This window comes from Coturnix japonica, chromosome 3 (assembly GCF_054131305.1).
Source record: "Coturnix japonica strain WE chromosome 3, WE-NBRP24, whole genome shotgun sequence".
Classification (NCBI taxonomy): domain Eukaryota; kingdom Metazoa; phylum Chordata; class Aves; order Galliformes; family Phasianidae; genus Coturnix; species Coturnix japonica.
In genome coordinates, this window is record NC_140665.1 from 27734973 (window position 1) to 27746475 (window position 11503).

At 41.3% G+C, this 11503-nt stretch overlaps 1 protein-coding gene across 1 annotated transcript; it reads right to left on the reverse strand.

Moving 5' to 3' along the window:
• Positions 1–399: 399 nt before the first annotated feature.
• On the reverse strand, positions 400–11499 carry SLC4A1AP (solute carrier family 4 member 1 adaptor protein). The gene is made up of 14 exons (XM_015857512.3): positions 10966–11499; positions 10114–10300; positions 9611–9733; positions 8884–8944; positions 7638–7777; positions 7338–7498; positions 6525–6594; positions 6180–6369; positions 5523–5634; positions 4928–5171; positions 4497–4571; positions 3894–3964; positions 1561–1633; positions 400–759 (listed from the first exon to the last, which is right to left on the reverse strand). Exons 1-14 carry the CDS (start codon positions 11479–11481, stop codon positions 710–712), a joined length of 2073 nt encoding a protein of 690 aa, XP_015712998.2. The 5' UTR covers positions 11482–11499; the 3' UTR covers positions 400–709.
• Between the last annotated feature and the right edge of the window lie 4 nt (positions 11500–11503).

Sequence of the window (11503 nt, forward strand, 5' to 3'; positions counted from 1 at the left end):
ATGGATGTGTAAGTAATCAACCAGAGTGGGTACTGCAGTGCACATCAGTTTACCAGCCTGAGTTTGTTACTGAGTCTCTTCACAAAACTGTAAAGAAATTAAGCACCTCTCTCCTGCTATGGAATATTAAGGCCTACAAGTGTGTGTATAAATACAAATATATATATTCTAGCACTGCTAAATACCAGTTACTTAGATCCTCTTCCACAGCAGGATTATGACAGGGTGCACAGCATGGTGCTTAATGAGAAAAAGCAGTTCTTGACATGTATATGGACCTTCAGGAGAAGATCCTTGACCTGCATTAAGAAATGGGTTACTATCGCCAACTAGATAGAAAAATCAGTGTCAGTTTAACTGCATAAAACCAACCTAAATTACATTTCAAGCCTGGAAGCGTAGAGGTGCTTAATGTCTTTAATCTTTTTTAATTTACAAAAGGAGCCTGTAGTTTCACACCAAATAAAAATAACGGGGCTAACAGTAGAAAGAAAAGGCAGAAGAATGTGTGGGCTCAGGAGTCTTCTTAAAAAAAGAAAGAGAAAATAAAAGGGTATTTGGAAGACAAACAGGACACAAAGCTCACAGCCAGCACAGCTGGAAAAGAGTCTGGAAACCCAGCTCTTTTATCCCTCAATTAATGGGTGGTGAAAGAATCTGAAGTAGAGTGGACCTTCAAACTTCAGAGCTGTTCTTGGGAGCCTGAAGTTTAGTAGCCGTATTTCTCATTGAGATGAGTCTTGCCATCACCGCTCTGATCTAAGGGACAAAGATAAAGTTACTAAAAGACCTAAAACAACAAAACCTACCAAAAAACTGGCATGAAACAGATCTGTAGACAAGTATTATTCCAGCCAGCACTGTCAGACAGGAATAAAACCCAGAACGGATACTAGTGTCCAAATTGTCTTTTGATTTATAACTCCTCTTAACAGTACTATCAGCATCCAAACTTCATCTATTCCTGCTTTGTTTTTCTTCTTTTCCTGGGATCCCTTATTAAAACAGCTGATTGCAGAGAGAGGAAAAGGAGCTCCCTCTTATGGATGCCATATACTTACTAAGCTGTTCAGTTTTAGTGCGTACAGGATGTACGCATCGATTGCTTGTCTTCACCGAAGAATTAGCAAGTTTTTTCTCTAAAAGATGCCCCAAAGTCTGCATTTACAAAAATCTGCAGAACACTTTCAGATTTCACAAGCTTCCATAAGAACTGGGAATGCTGAGGTTGCTGGAATATTTATCTTTAGTGAAGTTTTTTGAGCTATGGATAGATCAGATAGATCATTATATCACTGCAGTTAGATCTCCCAGGTGTTTCAGTTAGAAAACTGAAAACCAGACTTCAGGTGCACCTGTCCACTGAGGTGAAACTACCATAGACTTGGTATTACATGGTGATATAAAGAAGTAAATATGGGGCATAACAAGCCAAAAATCATTGTGTTCTCAGTAAAATATTCCCATGACTTTTTCCTCTGTACATTACAGGGACACTCAACTATTTGTTAGACAGATTCTAAAATTATGTGAAAAAAAAACCAAAGAAATAGTCAATACCTGCAGGAGGGATCCATATGCAGTAGTCTGGGTCATCAGCTGGGTACTGTGAGGAAAAAAAAGGCTGTTGGACCTGCGAAAGGAGAAGAGACTTCTAAGGTGCTGTGCTATTTCAGCATTGTGTCACAGTCAGTAAATCCCTCATTAATTCACATACTAACACTGACAGATAAAGATTATTTCTACAACAGCCATGGGTTAAAACAAACAGTAAACACTCTAGTTCTGTTTATTTCCAGTAGCGTCACAGAACCGGTGGTTAGACTGGACCTCTGGAGATTGTCTAGTGCAAATTCCCTCTCAAAACAGTCTGTTGCCAGCACCAAATCCAGTTATCAATGGCCTTCAGACAGTAGGGTTGGGCAGAGTAGTCAGGTAATATGAATTCAATGCAACACTCAACAGCTTCACTGAGTAACAGAAGTGTATTTGAGAATATTTAGTTTCAAAGAAAGCTCCCCCTTTGCTTTCACAGCTTCGCTTCCAGACAGTTTGTCTCACTCTAATGTTTGTCAGTGTCATTCAATGCTGAGTTTCTTTATGCAGTGAAAAGCTTTAGAGTAGAATTCTGAAGTACTTTAGCGTTCTCACAGCACAATCCCACTGAAAACTTCAGGTTTAATGTGACTTATAGAAGTACACTAGATGTTATATAGTTTGAATTGAAAGTTCAGCTATAACTTAGTTTTTCAAAAGAAAACCAATTTTTGTGATTTGGCATCACTGCGATATTTAAAGTAGACAAAAACAGGCCACTGTTGATACAGCTGCATGACAGCTCTTTGTCACATCAGCATTTTCTGGATGCCTTTTGTATTCAACAAGTACAGGTAGCTAACAAATAAAATCACACAGCTGTAAAGTGAAAGATTTCAGAATTCAAAATGTACCCACTTAGCACTGATTTCTTCTACTCTGTAGCACTGTGACACAGTCCTAAGTTATGCAGTTGAAGCAGTTTTTCATTCCCTCAAACAGCTTTCTTTCCCCAAGTAAACCTCTAAAAGAGTTCTTCTGTATCACTAATGTTCTGAACAACATTATACTGGAGCTCAGTTTCTAAATATGGTTTGAAAACAGCCACTTAAGAGGAAAAGACCCAACAATTGCTTTTCATGTTTTGTATGATTCGAAGATATTCTGCAAATAGTCGAAGAGAAAAAAAACATAGGCTGACTTCAGGCTGATATTTTCCATGCAAGATCTGAGCCTGGAAGCAGGCAGAGCATGTGGAAAAAGTGATTTGTAATGGGAGAGAGAATACAGCTCAGCCATCTGGTATTTGGAGAATGCTCAGTGTTAAGAGCAAACTCTGTACTGATGAGAGGTGCTGACTTGACTGCTTCAGCATGAGAAGCTGCCTTGTTCTACCACATCCATAGAAATGGTGCATTCTGGGCTCTAACAGCCTAAGTTTACCCTTACTTTGTTTATGAACGTACTTCAGTAAGAAAGGATGATTCTAAAGGCCTTGTCTACAAAATCTTTGGGTCCTTTGCCAGAACTAGCACAAGCAGCAGCAGCACACACATGCTACAGGGAGTTGTTTCTTTAAATAGGCCGAGCAGGGCTAAAACTGAATGGCTGCTACAAAAAAACTATCATAGTGCTCAGAACTCAGGACCCACCAACTAGAGTAATTGTCTCTGGTAGCCACTGTACGGGTGGGATGCTGTGAAGGGAAGAGCCTCACAGTAACCACTAGGCTAAGAGCAAACCATTAGAGAAGTTCCTAACCACTTCTTCCAGGAAGGCAACGTTTTCCTCTGTTCTGAAATGCTGAAGACTCATACTTGACATTTTACTACAAGCCTTATTCATGGGGAGCATGTTATTTGGTATATCCACTCAAATTTAAAAATTAGGTTGCAAGAAACCATAGTCTTGTTAGATATCTTACTGTATCTCAGTGAAAAGAATGAGGCTTGGTAATGGCAATACAGATTAGCTACAATTTGAGTCCAGCATGTCCTTTGTCAGCCAGTGTTTGCCAGGTTTTTCTCCATGAAAGTTTTGCAATACCACTTTGAAAGCCCAGAGATCACCTATGCTCTACAATACTTGTGATACAGGAAAGGAAGCAATTACCAGAGGCTTAACTTCAGCTCTGCCGAGCAAATTGAATTGGAAAGCCTTGTTAGCTTACTTCAGCCTTGCAGAACACCCCTGTTATGCCATAAATACCGTGCTTTACCTTCTCACTGGAGACTTCAAGAGCTGCATCCAATGTCACCATGTAGTTCTATGCTACTATTACTATTTCACTAATGAGGAATCTACCAAATGATTCCTTAAAACTCAGAGGCTGCAGAAGTTACAGAATTGTAACTGACCTTTTTTGGAGCATTACTTTTCTTAACTTCCTCAGCTGTCTCTCTGGATTCCTTGCATGCTGCCTCAGATGCTGAGGGGGAAAAAAAAGAAGATTTAAGATGAATCAGAAATTTATACCAGAAATAAGCTCACAGAATGTTCACATGAAGATATATTTCCTTTTGGATGTATCCACGACAGTTTGCTACACAGGACTTACATGCTTTGTCTTTATCATATATCATTTATCACAGTACAGTATGGTAGAACTTCCCTTTTACCAAGTGACACAACTTAGTTCAAGAAAGTAAGGTGGGGGGAAGGGAAATCCATAATGTTTATGGTCCTAAATTAATTTTCCTTCTCTTATGCTCCTTTTTTTTAAACAAAGAATCTCAATGCAGTGGTAATGACTATGAAAAGCAGGGAGAATTGAAATGGCTGAAGTGACTTTTCCTTACCTGTACCTTCAACTCTACCTAAACAAAACAATCCTTCATTCTAATTCTAGAGTCTAAAGTTAGGCTTGGTTTCCTTCTGCTAACAAGTAAGCACTAATTCCCTTAGGCAGTTTCTGAATGTAGCTGTTACCTTGCTATAGTAATCTAAATTGTACATCTCACCTTGAGATTTCTCTTGTGAAGGTCCCATCTGAGATTTATTCCTTAGTATCTTTGGCTCAGGCTGAAAACTAGCTCCTGTTAAATAAATAAAAGAAGGAGTTATGTGAATGCTATGCTGTAACTCTGAGTAGGAGTGCTAGCATCCCTGAGGAACAAAAAACTTAAAAGGAACTCTTAGCTATGCTTGTTTCAGGAAGAAGTCTTCTCTTAGAAGTCCTCCACATTATTTCATCTAAGAGCATTGCAATATAATAATAAAGGAAAACTTGTGATCAGTTAAAACATATTTTTCAAGAGCAACCTGCCCAGCGTTGTGGAAAAGCTGTTAGAAAACCTGTGACCCAAATCTTAGGGGATTCCCATAGCTTTGAAAAAAGTCAATGGTTACAGGCTCAGCTTTGCTACTGGAAAAATCAAAACTCATCATTTACCATCTTGAAGGGATTCTAGATTATCATTATTACAGGTAGAGCCATTGGGACCATTTGTTTCTTTTCCTGTTTCTTCCTCTACTGTCGCCTTCATTTCCACATCTGATGTTCTGCTGCTTATTGCTTCTACTTTCTGCTCCTCCTCATTTTCTTCCTCTTCTTCCTCTTCCTCTTCCTCCTCAGGTCCGTCATCTTTCATTTTTAACAAGCTTTCAGGGATATGTGGATGCTTGTCAGGCAACTTCTGCACGACAAAGACTTGTGCATTAGTACTAGGATAATATGGCAGTAGATATCACCAATACTTGTTACAGGACAAAGCATGCATGTTACAGTCACAAGGACAACTGGTAGGGAATACCCACAGGATGACAAATAGTTATGTTATAAAGGAAAAGATATTGGCAGAGGTGGTTAGAGAATGCAGTTTTTTCCTGGGTCTGACAGTAACTTCTTGCTGCCCTGCACATTTCTTCACTCCTGCAGGCTTCCTCCTCCATGGTGTTTTTGTACATGTGATAAACACTGTTTCCACCTTCAGGCTCTGTAGCCTGAGATGATATCTGAGATCTAATGTCTGACTCAGAGCACTTACCCCTAAGCTTCCAGTTTTCAGCTTGAATTTGCTCCCTCCTTTCATAGCACCGAAGAGAGGGAGGGTAATCTTTTTAGACTTGCTGTTTGCTTCCAGACTGCAACTCCCAGACCTAGTGAAAGTTCGATACAAAGAAAAGCAGTATATAAAGTGTTAATCACGTCTTATATTTACAAGTGCAAACAAATAAAGGTGTTTGCATAAAGACTTTATTTCTCTCACTTGCAGCATCTAAAGAGGAGGTTTCCAGAGATGAGTCCTCCATCCTACATGTCTCTTTTAGGAGTCAGACACTTGTTATTACAGGAGAGAAGAAAAAAACCAAATCTATCAGATTCTCTCAAATTCAAATACACATATATACTTACATATGTATAATATGTATGTGTATATATATAAACACTCAGAGGCCAAACCTAAATTTAAATAAATTAAGCAATTAAACCTCTAATCTAATTGCCATTAGCAAGCGATGAACCCAGCACACACTGGGTTCACACAGAAGCAGCAGTGGCTCTTCAGCGACAGGGCAGGTAGTTGTAAAGGCATTACCTGCCTTTGCATTTGGAAAACTGTCTACTGAATGGGAAGGTGCTGAATTGCCCATGGAAAGTAACAACAGCAATTTTTTCCCCCCAAACTTTAGCCAAAACTTACAGGGGCTTCAGCTCAGGCAGTTCTGCAGGCTTGACAAGCTTTATTAACCCTTTCAGTCTCTGCTGCTCTTTCTTCAACTCAAATGACCGCAGATGAAGTTTCTTTCGTGTCACACTGTCTAAGGTGCTTCCTGATTTTATTTCTGTCATGAATTCATCCAAGGAATCTTGAGCTGCTGGCTGGGATTGGCCTAGGCGAGATAATGGTAAGACACATATTGCGTGAGGGGGGAGAAGAGACTAAGTATCATCTCAGTATAAAGTATCAGTATAAGGTATATAACAATGACTATCTTCTTTTTTTTTTTTAATGAAAAGCACTACAATCAGAGACTTCATGTCCTACCTTTCCCTGAAGCCTTCAGCTTTTCTGTTATCTCAGAGAGCTCATTTTCAGCTTCCTTTAGCTTTGCAACCTATGAAGGGAAAAAAAACCCACACACTTATGAGATTTTTATATCCTACCACATCATCTCTATTATTCTATTTCTGATTTTTGATCCAGAATTTCTGGGATGAAAAACATTAAGAATGATCTAGATTGTATCACGAAGTTATTTGAACAGTGTGAAAGAACTTTCCGGAACATGAGGAAACGTGCAATGCTTTTAGAGCTATGTTCTACCATCATTACAATCTTCTAAACCTCCCTATGCCCACCTACTTTTCCCACACCATATCACCTGTGTAGAACTTGCACTCAACTCATCTCTTCTAGTTTGGGGCACATTAAAGATTGTGTATAGTGACAGAACCCTCCTCTTGGAGAAGTTGAAGCAGCCTAAGACTCCTTCTTTGCAGGTTAACTTGGTTTTAAGCCATGGCAGCTCCTGCTAACAAAGCAGTTCATGCTCCATAGCCCGTTATCCTTTTTGCATAAGGCAGCAGATAGATATCAGTACCAGTCCCAATAATGGTTTCTGTGATATATAAGTATTACATTTAAGTAACAAATTACTTTGTTATTAAGATTCTAAGGTTTCTTTTAGATCCAGTTTTTTTTTCCTCAATACATCAAAAAGCATTGCATTCTGTAACCATCAATTTTAATCTGGCCTGTTGATAAAGATCTGAAAAAAGATCTAGAGGTTTTTTTTGCTTTTCTTAGTAATAATGCCAGGCCTATTCTTTAGTGAACATATTTAGTAATTCTTCTTACCAGTGAGTCATAAGTCTCTGGTTTTTCTTCTATTTTACCAGCTTTTTTCATTCTGTTCAATCGCTTCTTTTCTACAGCACCAGTTCTATCAAGGAAGGTGTCATCATCACTGTCATAAAAATCCTCATCTTCCCAATTCTTTGATTTCCTTTTTCGAGATACTAGGAAAGGATCAAGGGAGAAAGCAAGGAATAAAATGACTTACAGACCACTGAGAAGTCAAAGAAATTCAGTATAACAATTTTGAATTCCTGGAACTTGCTTTTTTAGAACTAGCTCAGCATTTAACAGGTTATTTACCTGCTTCTTGCCTCAATACTCCTCTAGCATCCAGTAGCCTGCAAGCTTCCAGTGCACACTGGATCATTGCTTCTTTCTTCTTGCCTGAATGGAGAACCTCTGCCACCAGCTGCTTCCCTGATGCATCATCCACAGGCAATCTGTTCAGTTCAAAGGATCACAGAATAGCTTCAATAGAAACAACTTTTCATGGATGCTACTCACGTACTGTGTTTGTCATGCTGACATTTTCTTCAACCTCTCTATAGTCTTTTATTGTAGGTTACCTATTTTCACATTTGATTTGATACACTACTAATCCAAACATAAGCACACACTGTCTAAGCTGATAAGTAAATTTTTACTTTGCTGGCCCAAGCTATAAATCTTCCTCTATTCATCTTGTATCTATGCAACAACAGTAACAAATACTTTATGCCATATTGAAACAGTTTCCTTAAGAAACAATGAGATGTTGTACCTACCCATCTGAGACTTATCTCGCTTACTTCTCACCTTCTCCTGCCTAGTAGGAGAATGACGTTACTGGCCAGTGGGATTCAACAAAAACTACGTTATACCATCAAATAACTGAACTGGGGTGCACAGTAAAATAAATGCTTTTTTCCATCTTCTTTTCCATTAGGAATTAAAACACTGTCTCCTAGTTTCTTGACTTGCATTTCAATTTCATATAAAACAAGGGGAACTGAGAGAACCTGGTGTATGGGAAATTGGTAATCACAGCCTGAACCTCTGATTAATCAGCTGAGGCAAGTGTTGGGTCAGCTGTGGGAGCACAGGTGAGAGTAATTTAGCTGTGCTCCTGGAAGGGGTGGAGCTTGACTCCACCTCCTCTAGACCTCATTTAAAGGCTGACCACCACTAAGGCAGCATCTCTTGGAGACTGCTCCCTGGTGGAGATTGCCTCAGCATTTCCCAGCAGACTGAAGACATCCATATTGGTGAGTTTTCCTTGTAAATAACCTTTTTGATATTTACTACCATCTTTATGTTATTGTCACCGTACACCTGGTGTCATGTTTTCCCAGTGTTCATCTCTTAGTAGTACCAAATGATGACTAACCAGAAAAAGGAGTCGACACTAAAGTAGACACTGATCCTCGACCTTTTTAATATCAGGCCTTAAGCCTAATTCCAGCTGATTTCCTTGGCAAGTGTGATAGACAACTAGTTCCTTCAGCTTTTGTTGCTGAATTCAATGAAGCCAGTTTCTACATATGGAAGTGAGTGAAGTTATACGTACTTAACCCTGCATAGCCAGCTATTGTGCCCACGATCATCGTATTCATATTCTAACTCTTCTCCTGGGGAGGGAAAAAAAAAAGGAAGTTGGTGTAGTTAGCAAGAATGAAACAAGAAAGTATAATCTTTAGAGCAGAGAAAGTCTGATGTGATCTTCAATTGATAATAAGCTCATTTGGACATTTTCCACAATCAAGGTTTTTTTTCAGATCAAGGACCTTTAAGTGACTTGTTTGGTAAAACATATTTCAAAGAAAAAGCAATCTTGCACCTGTAGAAATAAAAGCAAATAATACTGAGGAAATGATAGTTTGCAATTTGGATTCACAAATACTATCTCAAAGATTAATTTTTCACATTTAAAAAACACTTATGTCTTCTGTAAGTTTTGCTAGTTACCAATGGAAGCTTACGTCAATTCATTGTCTTTCAATACTTCCCAATACTTTCCAGTTCTATCTTCTGAATAGCACTATCTGCAATTGGATGGTTTGGGTCTTTCCAATAGCTTCAAAAGATGGATGTGGTTTGAGTGCCACTCCGGAGCCACACCAGGTGCTCTCTGCAGCCTCCAGTTTACAAGGTAGAAATTAAGTAACCACCAAAACCCTGACAAAACAAAAAGCCCCACCTATAGTGTAAAGTTTTGTTTTCGCACCTTAATTCCCAGAGAAAAATAGGAAACACCAAACTCTACTAAACAAAAATAATCTACAAGAAAAAAGTACCTTCTCTGTCAAAAAAGCCCTGCAGAGCCTTCCTGGGATCTTTCATATAGAAGGCATCTTGTACATCCTGAAAGTCAATAGCAATAGGGTTTTCTTCAACCTCATCCTCCTCAGCGTCCTCCCCTAGAAGAGGAAGTAAGTACAAACAAAATGGTGAAAAGTTAGAATGAGAACACCAGGAAAAAATACAGTCACTTTGAAAGGAGCATCAGCTGTATCATCCTAAGATTATAACCTTTAATGGCTTCCGTTATAGCATGAACTATACACAGTTCCATGTTGCTTTTGAAGTACAGACAAGCCCCCTCTATCATAGTTTTCTCTCTATTTTACCTTCTCACAATGTTCCTATTTTTATAAAGAAATAGGCTGATCTGTAGTCAAAAACTTTCACTGGCTTTGGACACTTGGAAATCCAACTGGAATTTCAATGCCTGAGCTCACTGAAAACTCACATAAAAAGCTTCCAAGTTGTATCAGCTCATCTATGTGTCAGTACTCACCCATTCCCCATGAGCAGCTCATATCAACGTTCTGACTGCCTTCATTTCCTTGCTCCTCCTTTTCATCTTCCTCATCAGAGTCGTCTCCCAGCATGGTCTTTTCCAGCTTTGCTTGCTGCTGCTTCCGCAGTGCCTTCAACTGTGTCACAGTCAGCTCTGACTCAGACTCCTGGTCCTCTTCAGGTCCCTATGTCACAAAGAGCAACTCTATGAGTGTTTCAGAATGAAAACACAACCTTGTCTTTTCAGTGGACATGCAAATTACAGACAGTAAGATAAACAGATCATAGTGCTCATGTAAAAGCTGAATTACTGGACTATTTGTTATAGCCTGCATGCTCGGATATATCAATTTCAGTGGCCAAAGAAGGGGGCAAAAAGAGATAAGCATTACTGTTTAGTTAAGGCAGCTCAAGCATATCTGTATTTAAAGGCAGACAGCAAGGATATCCACCAGTGCCACACAGAAGCACTTGAGGAACATGCAGCTACACCCTCTGAGTGAAACGGTCTGAATGTTTCTAGACTCCTACCAATACAAGCTCTCTTTTGGCACAAGGAATCACAGAATGGTTTGGGATGGAAGGGATCTCATAGTCCACTCATTTCCAACCCCATACCATGGACAGGGCTGCTTCCATCATCACATGCTGCACAGGGCCCTATCCAACCCAGCCTTGACACCTCTATGGATGGGGCAGCCCTCAGAGAAGCACACGCAGCCAAAGCACCCCACGTCTCAGAAGCATCTCCCACAAGCACCGAGCCCCTGAGACTGGGCAGAGCGACCTGAACTCCCCCGTGGGGCCCGGGGAAGCCGCCGTGCAGTGTCTGACCCTTCTCCCGACCCACCTGCAGAAGGAAGAGGCGGGAGCTGCCTCCGAAGCGCAGCCCGTGGCCCACCCGTACGCGGCAGTAGGTGCGAGGCGGCACCCGCGCCTTGTTGAGGAAGGTGCCGTGCGTGCTGCCCAGGTCGTACACATAGAAGCCGGCATCGGCGTCGGGCCCGTCGGCGGCTCGGCCGCGGTACTGCAGCACGGCGTGGTGCCGCGACACCGACGGGTGCTCCAGGGCCAGCGCGCAGCCGGGCAGGCGGCCCACGAGGAACCAGCTGCCGCCATCCAGCCGCACCGAGCCCAGCAGCACGCCGCCCTTCAGCACCTCCAGCCCGTAACCGGCGTCAGCGGGCGGCTGGCTGCCCCACGGCGGCTCCTCGTAACGCGGTGTCGGCGCGGAGGCGGCCGGACGGGGCGGCGCGGGGCTGGGGCTGGGTGCTGGGCTGGGCTCGCTGCTGTGCGGAGCGGGCAGCGGGACGCTCGGCCGCTTGAACTCGGCAGGCCGGCTGTCCGTTTCCATGGCCTCCGCCATCTTGTCGCGTCCGATCCTAAAT

What these genes read in the sequence shown, in the direction of transcription:
- SLC4A1AP (XM_015857512.3), bottom strand. Translation starts at nt 11,481, where the DNA reads ATGGCGGAGGCCATGGAAACGGACAGCCGGCCTGCCGAGTTCAAGCGG. An exon ending in GGGCTTTTTTGACAGAGAAG is followed by an intron (nt 8,945 to 9,610) that starts GTACTTTTTTCT and finishes TTCCCTCCCCAG; the next exon opens with GAGAAGAGTTAGAATATGAA. An exon ending in GCTGAAGGCTTCAGGGAAAG is followed by an intron (nt 6,370 to 6,524) that starts GTAGGACATGAA and finishes TATCTCGCCTAG; the next exon opens with GCCAATCCCAGCCAGCAGCT.